Source organism: Lycium barbarum, chromosome 7 (genome assembly GCF_019175385.1).
Source record: "Lycium barbarum isolate Lr01 chromosome 7, ASM1917538v2, whole genome shotgun sequence".
Lineage (NCBI taxonomy): Eukaryota > Viridiplantae > Streptophyta > Magnoliopsida > Solanales > Solanaceae > Lycium > Lycium barbarum.
In genome coordinates this window covers 28,750,610-28,762,655 of record NC_083343.1, presented here as the reverse complement: position 1 = coordinate 28,762,655, position 12,046 = coordinate 28,750,610, and the positions used below count along the sequence as shown (strand labels likewise).

General features: G+C 39.0%; 1 protein-coding gene across 1 annotated transcript; it reads left to right on the top strand.

Annotated features, from left to right (window-relative positions):
* The first annotated feature begins 789 nt into the window (after positions 1-789).
* Positions 790-4,030, top strand: LOC132603352 (probable pectinesterase/pectinesterase inhibitor 13). Its single transcript, XM_060316377.1, has 3 exons — positions 790-2,180; positions 2,313-2,473; positions 3,070-4,030. The coding sequence occupies exons 1-3, from the start codon at positions 994-996 to the stop codon at positions 3,765-3,767; spliced, it is 2,046 nt and encodes a 681-aa protein (XP_060172360.1). The 5' UTR covers positions 790-993; the 3' UTR covers positions 3,768-4,030.
* The last annotated feature ends 8,016 nt before the right edge of the window (positions 4,031-12,046 follow it).

Genomic DNA, 12,046 nt, shown 5'->3' with positions numbered 1-12,046 from the left:
CTTCAAGATAAAAGAGCAATACCAGTTAAAATTTCATGTCAAATTTAATTTAAAACATTTTACATGACACTGAACTTTTTATTTATTTCGTTTTTTTTTTTTTTTTTATCATAATGACTCTCTATTTAAGCGGTCATCTACTTCTTTGTTCATTGACTCTCCCCATCACCTGTGCTAAAAATAATTCTCCGCCGGTTCCAATTTATGCAGCATCATTTGGATTTTGAGAGTCAAACAATTTTTTCTTTGACCATACGCTTTTTTAATAATTTGAATTGACAAATATTTTGACTTATAGTACATTTTATGTAGTTTCTAAATATCTAAATGTTATTTTTTTTAAAAACATAAATATTTCATGTCTGAATTTAGGGTTAAAATTTAAAGTTTGACTCTTGAAGTTTGAATTGTGTCACATGAAATTAGGATAGACGGAGTAAATAAATTTCTTTTTTAATCTGAAAAGAACTGGTTAGACGTTTAGTGATCATAAAAGTTCTTTTTCGAAGACCGGTGGATTTTGCTTGTAACACTTTAATTTATTTGACTAAATATATATTTCCGTAATGAAAAAATAGAGAGTAAATATGTTCGTACTATGTTTAATTAGATAAAAATGATAGGTGTCAAAGGAAAAGCGGCAATCGAACGGAATGGAACTTTTTATGGAGTTTTGAATGGAAAGAAAAAACATGGATCACCCATTGTTTAGGAAGTTTTAACTGTCTGGATTCCAAATAACAAGTCCTAAAATTTCTCTACTCCAGACTTCTTTTTTCCATTTCCTACAGAAATCATGGTTCTCAAATTTACACACTCAAGTGAGTCTGACAAATTCGTCAAGCTAAAGTGAATAAGAGAAAAACAAAAAAAGAGCAACAACAAATAACAGAGAAGAACCAAAGAAAGCTCTCGGTGTAACATCTCTGCCTTGGCTTGGGCTCCAGGGCAGAGATCTTCTATTCTCTGTCTCAATTCCGGACTCAATCCAAAATGGCGTTTCAAGATTTTGATCAAATTTCTGAGCGGAGAAAGCTCGAAAGGCAGCAAAAGATGAAGAAGAGGATCATGATTGCTGTTGTATTGCTCCTCCTCATCCTCGTCGCTGTTGCTGCTGCTGTTGTCTATTTTGTTGTGCTTAAGAACAAGGGTGACGATGCCTCAGCTAACAAATCTAACAAGAACGCCTCGACGCCCCCTCCAAAAGAACCAACCACCCCTGAAAGTGCTGCAACCCCACCTCCTAAGGTTGATGCATCACCACCCCCGTCTCCTCCTTCTGAGGCTGATGCGGCACCGCCTCCTGCTGAAGGTGCTGCTGCTCCTCCCCCAAAGGAGGACGATGTTGTAGCCCCTCCACCAAAGGAGGATGGTGCTGCAGCATCACCACCTGATGGTTCAACCCCACCTGCACCATCACCTGATGGTGCAGAAACACCTGCACCATCACCACAGGAGGGTGATAATGCAACAACAGCACCAGCCCCTTCACCAAAAGGTGAAGGAACTATAGGAGCAATATGCGCGGGCACAGATTTCAGTCAAAGTTGCGGGGACATTCTATCAAAAGTTTTACAAGCAAATGCCTCTGGCGCTCAACCCAAAGATCTTCTCAAGGCAACCGTGTCTGCAGCTATCGAAGAGATTGCAACCGGCATTGATGAACTGGGCAAAATAAACAAGGATATCCCAGAGAAGACCGTTGCCTATGACGATTGTATGGCCCTCCTTGCCGATGCCAAAAAAGACTTGAACACTTCCGTTTACATGCTTGATGGAGGCATTAATGATGTAGCCTCAACAACAGCTGAACTCAATAACAAGTTAAGTGCAGCTTTGACATACCAAGGCATGTGTGTGGATGGATACCCTGAATCAGACCAGTCCACGGTGCAAGCCGCCTTGAAGAAGACAGAGGAACACACCATCAATTCTCTCGCTGTTGCTTCCGGACTGTCATCATCCCCACAACCAAATAGTAATGCTAAAAGACGTCTTCTAACAACACGATTAGGTGTTCCCGCATGGATTAATCAAGGTGATCGGAGAATGTTGGATGGAGAAGATGAAGGCAAAGATATAAAGGCTTTAGCAAACATCACTGTTGCAAAAGATGGTAGTGGTAATTTTCCTACCATAAATGAAGCTATAAAGGCAGTTCCTCAAAGCTATGAAGGAAGGTACAAATATTTCCCTTTTCTGCTACATTCTTTTACAAACTTTATCACATTTATTATGCAAATAGATGGATGTATCTTGCTTAGCAAAGGGTTACAATTTTTTTATTTTATTATATGATGATGACAATACAGGTACTTTATTTATATTAAAGAAGGAGTTTATGAAGAGAATGTAGTTGTGTCACAATCACAAGTCAATCTTACATTTGTTGGAGACGGATCCCAAAAGAGTATCATCACCGGGAGCAAAAACATTGTGGACGACCTGTCAACATACCAAAGTGCAACAGTTGGTAAGTGTTTGAAGTAAAACACCTTCCAGTGACAACGTCTTTGATCTAAAATTAAATAAATTAAATTTAAAAAGATCCATTATGATTTGAGACAGGTTGCCAACTACAGATATCAAAGGAGAATCGTTACTATTTGAGTAAAGCATATGATAGCATAAACGATATTTACATAATCAAGTTAGTTAGAGGATGATCGCGTGTAACTGTTACTAATGAAAGCGACCAAAATATGGTAACTTGAGAATATGGTAAGTGATTGCTTATATCAGGTAAATGACATTATTAATGTAAAAAATTATTTGCACGGCTAGTGTATATAAGTTAACTCCACCATGACCTGTGAATTAATCTCTTCAGAGCTTTGTAGTAGTGGATTATCCTTTCATTCTTGTGCTTCTAATCTCTAATGAACAATCGCATTAGGGGTCATTTGGTTGATAGTTTGGTATAATTAAACTCAGGGTAAAAAGCACTCCACAACTTAATTAACGCGTATAAGAAAAGAAATAATGCCACATTACTTAGTGCATTACTTTTATTGCATTACATTGTCAAGTCAGTTTTATTCTTTTTTATTTTCCCTCTGTGTTGTGCAGTTATTTCAGGAGAGGGATTTTTTGGGTATAAGGTAGGATTCCGAAACACCGCGGGTCCTGAAAAATTACAAGCCGTGGCTCTCCGAGTTCAAGCTGATCATGCAGTATTTCTGAATTGCCGCATGGAGGGTTACCAAAGCGTGATCTATGCTAGTACCTATCGACAGTTCTATCGTGGATGTTACATCACGGGCACAGTCGATATCATCTCAGGCAATGCGGCCGCTGTGTTCCAAACTTGTCAAATTTACCTAAGGAAACCAATGGATGACCAAAAGAACGTCATTACCGCACAAGGAAGGTCGAGCAAGCACCAAACCACGGGGACCGTCTTGCAAAGTTGTGGCATTTTCGCAGACGATCAGCTCACACCTGAAAAATCGAGGTTCAAGAGTTACTTGGGTCGACCAATGAAGGAATACTCGAGGACGATCGTGATGGAAACGGACATTACTGATGTGATTGATCCGGAAGGATGGGAGGCTACGAGTGGGGACTACGCGTTGAGCACTTTGTATTTCGGGGAATACAACAACAAAGGCGCGGGGGCTGAAACTAGCTCTAGAATTAAGTGGGCAGGATATCAAGGCTCTATAGGCAAGGATGCTGCTTTGAATTACACTGTTGAATCCTTTTTACAAGGCCAAACTTGGTTGAAGGATTACGATGTTCAAGTTCGTTTTGGCCTTTCCAACTGATCATCATCATATCAAATTAATCTTTCTTCCTCTTAATTCCATGTCAACTTATGATGTTCTTCATCTTAGTTATCTTTAATTTAGTTTGTTCCTAATTATCATCTTGTACAAGTAGTGAACTATCTGCGCTCACAGGAAAATTTTCTTACTACGTACGCACCTTATTACACTGAAGCTAAATATGCTGAATAATTGTAACGAGTACTATTCATTGTATAATTTGTACCACTAAATAAATAAACCAACTCTAGAGATAAGTTCATTTTTGCCCATACTCTTCTAGCTTTCAAGGTGTTTGAGAACTCATAGTAAACTCTAAAACAACTTTAGTATTAATTCTCACTTGCGCGGGTAAGATTCATAACGGGAGGTTGTACATGCAAGGACTAAGAAATGAAAGCATAGAGGCACGAAATGGAAACAATTACACTTAGTAGTGCATTTTGATGGGATAATATATATATATATATATATATATATATATATTATCCCATCAAAATGCACTACTAAGTGTAATTGTTTCCATTTCGTGCCTCTATATATATATATATATATATATGAATCCCCTCTAACTTGTCCCAGATTTTTAACTACACACCTAAATCCCAGATTTTTAACACACCTAAATCCCAGATTTTTAACTACACACCTAAATTTGTGAGGGATTTATTATGTCGCTATACTTATTTAAAGTAGAATTATTACCCCTTAAGACACCCTGTGACATAAAGAGTGTATTTTACTCTCCTATATCGTATTGTATTGTATGTACTGTATTTTTTTGACGAATACAATGTCTGGATAGTTTGTAACATTTTTCAGCATTACATAGTGTCACAGATCAACACTCTGAAGAATAAACTTACAATATTATAAGCAAAAATAGGATACGGGATAGAGTTATTATAAAAAGGGAAAAAACCTAGAGTTATTAAATAATACGCAAAGGCAAAATGAGACAAAAAGAAAAAAGACAACGACGCGATCACACCAAATTGATTGTTTACATAAAATGAGACTTTTCGTCGTTATAATAATTATGAATTTAGCAATATCATACAATAAAACCTAAATAGAAATTAAAATAAATATTTCATTTAAAACGACAATAAAATACAATACAATAGGTAACAACCATCCAAACAAGCTGATGGTGGTATTTGCAATATAAGGGAAATGATGTATTTTGGACAAGAACAGAGGATATATATGCATCATCTCCATGTTGTTCATTAAGTATTCATATTAATTTGCCCTTGGTTATTCAGTCATGATGTGTTAAATAAATGATAAGATTAAGGTTTAAGTACCATCAGTATACTTGTAGATAATAGTTATCCTTATGTGAAAAGCTTTGTCGTTATTTATAATTAACTATTAAACATGGGTTATTAGGAAATTGAATTTACGAATTAATTTTTCTATAATTTTAACATTAAATGTTAAAAAAAATATAAACATGATCCAATAAAAAGAAGAAAAAGAAAAACACCCAAAATCATGAAATAATGCTTTCCAGTAGTAACCATGAGACCAAGAAGAAGAAGGAACATGCTCAGCAAAGATCTACCAATTTATATCCAGTAAGCTTTCGGCATAAAGCTTTAGGGAGAGGTTTTTGTCAGTCTGATGAAGATCCTTTTCGGATAGCATTGTCAAATGAGTAAAATTTTTATGCTAGTTTTTCCATGAAAAGTGAAGAGTCTACCGCTTAGTTATTCTATACAATATAACTAAGACACACTTATTTCTACAATAGTTAAGACATCTATTCTTGCAAATAAAAAATAAGGAGAATTTGCACGAATTCAAAATCCTGGGGATACAAAAAATATACACCAAATTTAAAGCAAATTAAATACAAACTTGTCACGACACAACTCGTGGGTCGAGCAGGCACCCACGCTATCCCCCTGATGGCCGAACCCTTCCCTTACTATACCTCATTTAAATAAACATACGGAAGATGAAGATAATACATAAGCAGTCTCAATATATAATACTAAGAAAAAGTACGGAAAATACAAACACACACCCAAGAATCTGGTCTGAACCGTAGTGCAAGAGCTACTAAATAAATACTAGTCTGAAATGGAATACTAAATCCCAATCCTAATGATAACTGTCTCAAAAGAGTGCAAATGACAGATAATAAAGAGAAAGGGACTCCGGGCTGCGGATCTAGCAGTGCTCACCCTGAGGACTCCAGTAGATAGGCTTCGGGATCACTCGCGAGGCTGTGACGAGGATGCTGAAGTGAACTCTGCACTCAGAAAAGAGTATAGTAAGGTAGTATCAGTACAACACAGTACTAGTAAGCATCATAGGCTGACAACAATTAGTCACATATATAAAAGACAGAAACCAACAAGTAAGCAGATAAGCAATCAAGCACACTCCAAGAACAGTCTCGGTATAAAGTCAGACCATGAATAAGATCAGTCGAAATATAAGATCAATCGAAATACAATGATTAGTTAAGGCACAAAATCAGTCAATGCAAATGAGTGAATGTCTATGCGATGTAATGCTATACAATGAACTGGTCAACCTTTCTGCACCGTACACACATGCTAAGGACCAAGTCTCAAAGCCATGACCGATGGGGAACCCAGGAAATCTATGTACAACTCATCCTGAAAAGACACCACGGGCACTGTTATATCTCGGAGATTTGGGATTGTTGTATCGCGGGTAGACTAATGCGAGCTTAAGATGAACCCGAAGTTCTTATGAGATTAAGGAGAGTATCTAACAGTTTTGAGATCATACCATAATATTTTGAAGTTACATGTATCGGTGGAACTAAGTTCGTTAAAGGAAGTGAGACGCAAGATGTGGTTGGAAAGGTTTTCGCAATAGTTGTTTCGATGCGTATTTAGTGATGTTTTGCGGGGCTGCTATAAGGCCTCTTAGATTATTAATGAAGTGTTATATAAGTGTTAACAAGGTTTCTATAAGGATTGGAGGTTGAACAAATCGACGAGAATGAAGTTCGAAAATTTCCAGATTGTACGACCCATTGTACGAACCATATAAATTATACGGCCCGTATAATGGTCCATAGAATGCTTCCAGAGAAGGATAATACCCTGGAAAGATTATAATTTCCAATTATACAGACCGTATAAATTATACGGCCCGTATAATGGTTCGTATATCCGGGTCGGGCCAAAAATTTATTTTGTTATATATGAGCACCGTGTTCATTATTTCATTTCCCACTTTCTCTAGTCTTGAGAGTTCCCAAAACCCTTCTCCCAACATATATCACTCAAACCCAAGAGAAAACAAAGATCAAATATCAAGAATTAAGGTGTTCATGTGTTGGAAGGCTCCCTAGGGTTAGTAGATTTCAAGATTTACTTGGGTATTGAAGCTAGGGTTTTGCACAAGTTGATATCTTGCTCCAAAGCCCATTCTTATGAGATAAAAGGTTATTTTTCATGCTTATTTCATGTTATTAAAAATTCTTGGTTGTAGCATAACTTGGGTGAAAGGAGAAATGTAGAGGATGAGTTCTAAATGTGGATTTCATGATGTTATGAGTAGTAAACTAATTTGAGTCATGATTTTTAGTATGATATGGATATAATGTTGTTAAGGAAGATAATAATGATGAGGAGGAAGTGTTGTATGAAAATGTGCAAAGAGTTGGTATGAAGTTGTTAGTATGAGTTGAATATAAGAATGAATTTTGAAGACTTAATGGAACGTGATTTACTTGATTATGATATTGTAGATGTTGTTATGGTTGTTTGGGAGTTGTTTTGTAATATGGTGGAAGTCGAAGAAATAGGGGAAATGCTGCCCAATTTTCGTTAGCTCATGAATTATTCTAGTTTGAATTTAACAGTATCTTTAAGGCTTAACCATGGTATGAATCCTTCTAAATGTAGATTTTTCCAAGCTTCGACGGTGAACATTAAGTAGTTAAGAAGACGAAGAGGTATGTAAGGCTAACCCTTCTTTCATTAAGGCATGATCCCATTGCTATATACTTCTCATGAGTTCCATAATGTCTTCCAAATGTCTTCATCCCTTGAATTACTAAAGCTCATGATTCTTGATATTCTCACAATGCCATTGATTCCATCCTATGATAGTTGATCCTCCAAGGAAAGATATAGTGAAAATAATGATGATGATTATGTTGATGATACTTATGGACTTCTATGTATACATGCATATCTATGTATGGCTATTATGTAATACCGAGCTTATATAGCCGGGTATGATATCTATCGCGCGCACACCATTGTAGTTGAGTACGGATAACACTGAGCCTTGGTAGGGCCAAGTATGTATAACACCGAGCTTTGTCATGGCCGGGTATGTGAGACACTGAACCTCGATGGTCGGGTATAGTACTACTAGTATGTAAGTAAGTATTAGATATGGAAGGTTCTTGTTAGAAAAGGGTAAGGAAACATGACGATTATCGCTAGAGAGGTACAAATGGCTCTATCACCTCATGACTCTCCAATTTTATGTTACTCCTTATGCTTCTATTATAATGTTGATTATGCTTTACATACTCAGTACATTATTCTTAATGAAGTCCTTTTGTTTGTGGACGCTGCGTCGTGCCCACAGGTGGACAGGGAGATAGACTTGATCTATAGATTACTTGTTCAGAGACTGCACAGAAGAGCTCCCTTTGATCCGGAGCTACAGCTGTGGGTATTACTCTTTTGTGTATATGCATATGGGCATGGCGGGGCCCTGTCCCTTCTATATGATGTTACATACTCTCTTTAGAGGCTCGTAGACAACTTGTGTATAGCTCTATGTCTTTTAGCCTTGTCGGTTCACATTTTGTATATTATTTTGTTAGCCTTGTCGGCTTGGGTATATGGATGTGGGCATAGTTGTTAATGTTGATATAAATGTGTCGTTGCCCAATGATATTATTATTATTGATGTATAGAAATCATGAGTAGGCCATGTGGCTCACCTAGATGTGAATATGATTGTACGATGAGAGGTGCCCGGGTAGGTTAGCACCAGGTGCCCGTCATGGCCCTCCGATTGGGTCGTGACAAAAGTTGTATCAGAGCAGTTCCGCCCTAGGGTGTGTCTATGAGCCGGGTCCAGTAGAGTCTTGTTTATGGGTGTGTTGCGCGCCACACTTATAAACAGGGTGCCGCGGACATTTTAGGAATGAATGACATTCTTTCTTCATAGATCGTGCGATAGAGCCATGATATAAGGATTTCTCTTCCCTTAACTGTGTATTATGTATTTCAGAAATGCCTGTAAAGAGGAAAGCTACGGCAACCCAAAAAGGAAAGACAGTGACGGAAAAGCGGGCTGAAAGAATACCGCCAACAGTTATAGAGAGGGAGGAATCCCAGAATGAGGTTCCATCTAGATCCTCCCATTTATTACCTGCTTCAGAGGAGCATGAAAGAGCCTCAGCCCGAGCTCCTCCACCAGATGCTTAAGGCCAAGATGTGAAAGAGGCCATTCATTTGCTCACTCAATTGGTTGCCACTCAGGCCCAGCGACAAGGTATGGGTCAAGGTGATAGGGTTGTTAGTGCAAGAGCCCGTGACTTTATTTGCTTGAACCCTCCGGAATTCTTCGGGTCCAAGCCGGATGAGGACCTTCATAACTTTATTGATGGGATGCTGAGGACACTTCGGTTAATGCATGCTTCAGACATTGAATGGGTGGAGTTAGCATCCTATAGATTGCGGGATGTCGTGGTTCATTGGTATACGGTTTGGATGGCTTCAAGGGGAGTTAATGCACCTCCCGTGATATAATTTGTGGATGTCTTTCTCAGACATTACTTTCCCCCTGAGGTTCGGCGGGCTAGAGCCGATAAGTTCTTGAATCTTAGGCAGGGGAGTATGAGTGCTTTAGAGTATAGTCTCCGCTTTAATTCTTTGGCTAGGTATGCTCCTGCCATGGTAGCGGATATGGGTGACCGAGCGCATCGATTTGTGAGTGTCTTGGGGCCACATTTGATGGATAAATGCTCGACTACGTCCCTTCAGGACAATATGGATATTTCACATATTCAAGCCCATGCTCAGAATTTGGAAGAAAGCAAACAACAACAAAGAAGTGAGCGTGAGCATGACAGAGGGCATAACAAGAGGGCTAGATCTTCGGGTTCGACTGGTGAGTTTATAGGAGGGAAAAGACAACAGTTTTCTAGGCATTCAGACCATTCTATGACTAGTGCGCCTCCACGGTTTGTAGGCCAGAGATTTGATAGGTGTACTCACTCCGGGCCGAGTCAGAGTTTTAGGGCTTCAGGTTCTCATTTTAGAGGCGACTCAGGTCAGGCAAGGCCACCCATGCCGCGATGTTCTCAGTGCGGGAAGTTACATTGGGGCCAGTGTCGATTAGGCTCAGATGGTTGTTATGCATGTGGCCAGCCAGGCCATATCATGCGAGACTGCCCCTCGATTGGTAGTAGGGGTAGGGTCCAGCAGCTGGGTATTCATCATCTATACACCCTCCAGGGCAAGGTTCACAGATGCCAGGCAGCCGTGGTAGAGGTAGAGGAGGAGCTACCAGTTCTAGTGGTCCTCAGCACCGTATTTATGCACTGGCTGGGCGACAGGATCTTGAGTCTTCCCCTGACGTCATCAAAGGTATATTATCGATATTTTTTCATGATGTATATGCTTTGATAGATCTGGGATCCACATTGTCATATGTTACTCCTTATATTGCTGGTCGATTTGGGTTGAAATCAGAGTCAATTAAACCTTTTGAAGTATCTACACCCGTAGGTGAACCGGTAATATCTAGCCGAGTATATAGAAATTGTATAATTGTGATTTGTAATCATCTTACTATGGTGATTTACATGAGTTGAAAATGGTGGATTTTGATGTTATTATGGGCATGGATTGGTTGGCTTTTTGTTATGCCAATGTTGATTGTAGAATGAAGATTTTTCGCTTCTAGTTTCTGGGAGAACCAGTTTTGGAATGGAAGGGAAATACAGCATCTCCGAGAGCTAGGTTTATTTCCTATCTCAAGGCAAGGAAAATGATTGCTAAAGGTTGTATTTACCATTTAGTCCGGAATCAAGATATAGAAGCCAAATCGCCGACTCTTCAGTCTGTCCCAGTAGTGAATAAGTTCCTGGATGTATTCCCGGGTGAACTTCCAGGCCTTCCGCCAGAGCGGGAGATTGATTTTGCTATTGATTTGTTACCAGACACTAAACCTATATCTATTCCTCCCTATAGAATGGCTCCCGCACAGTTGAACAAATAATTGAAGGACTTGCTTGAGAAGGGCTTCATCAGTCCCAGTTCATCCCCGTAGGGAGCGCCCGTGTTGTTTGTGAGAAAGAAAGACAGCTCCTTACGGATGTATATTGACTATCGCAACTGAATAGGGTGACGATCAAGAATAAGTATCCACTCTCGAGGATTGATGATTTATTTGATCAGCTGTAGGATGCCAGGTGGTTTTCAAAAATAGATTTGTGATCCGGGTATCATCAGGTTAGAGTTAGGGAGAAAGATATTCCTAAGACGGCTTTTAGAACAAGATTTGGCCATTTCGAATTCCAGGTAATGTCATTTGGGTTAACTAATGCACCAACAGTATTTATGGACTTGATGAACAATGTATTCAGACCCTTCCTAGATTTATTTGTGATCGTGTTTATTGATGATATCCTGGTATATTCTCGGTCCGAGGCAGAACATGCGGATCATTTACGTACTGTCCTTAGGATTCTCCAGGATCGAGAGCTATTTGCAAAATTTTTGAAGTGTGAGTTTTGGTTGAATTCAGTGAACTTTCTGGGGCATATTATTTCAGCCGATGACATTCGGGTAGATAGCCAGAAGATTGAGGCCATGAAGACTTGGGTAAGGCCTACTACACCTACGGAGGTTCGTAGTTTTCTGGGCTTAGCAGGTTATTACAGAAGATTTGTAGAGGGTTTTTCTTCTATCTCCACGCCACTCATGAAGTTAACCCAGAAATTAGCTAAATTTCAATGGACAAATACTTGTGAACATAGCTTTCAAGAGTTAAATAATAGATTAACCTCCACCCCAGTCCTGACACTGCCAAAGGGGTCGGAAGGCTACATTGTCTATTGTGACGCTTCAAGCGTTGGATTAGGATATGTGTTGATGCAACATGGTAAGGTGATTGCGTATGCTTCAAGGCAGTTGCGGAAACATGAGAAAAATTACCCAACCCATGATCTTGAATTAGCTGCGGTGATCCATGCGTTGAAGATGTGGATACATTATTTGTATGGCGTCCATGTTGATATTTATACTGATCAC

Bases quoted from the DNA above. Each gene is read 5' to 3' on its own strand.
- LOC132603352 (XM_060316377.1), top strand. From the start codon at position 994: ATGGCGTTTCAAGATTTTGATCAAATTTCTGAGCGGAGAAAGCTCGAA. The intron at 2,181-2,312 runs GTACAAATATTT...ATGACAATACAG, and splicing joins CCTCAAAGCTATGAAGGAAG to GTACTTTATTTATATTAAAG. The intron at 2,474-3,069 runs GTAAGTGTTTGA...TGTGTTGTGCAG, and splicing joins ATACCAAAGTGCAACAGTTG to TTATTTCAGGAGAGGGATTT.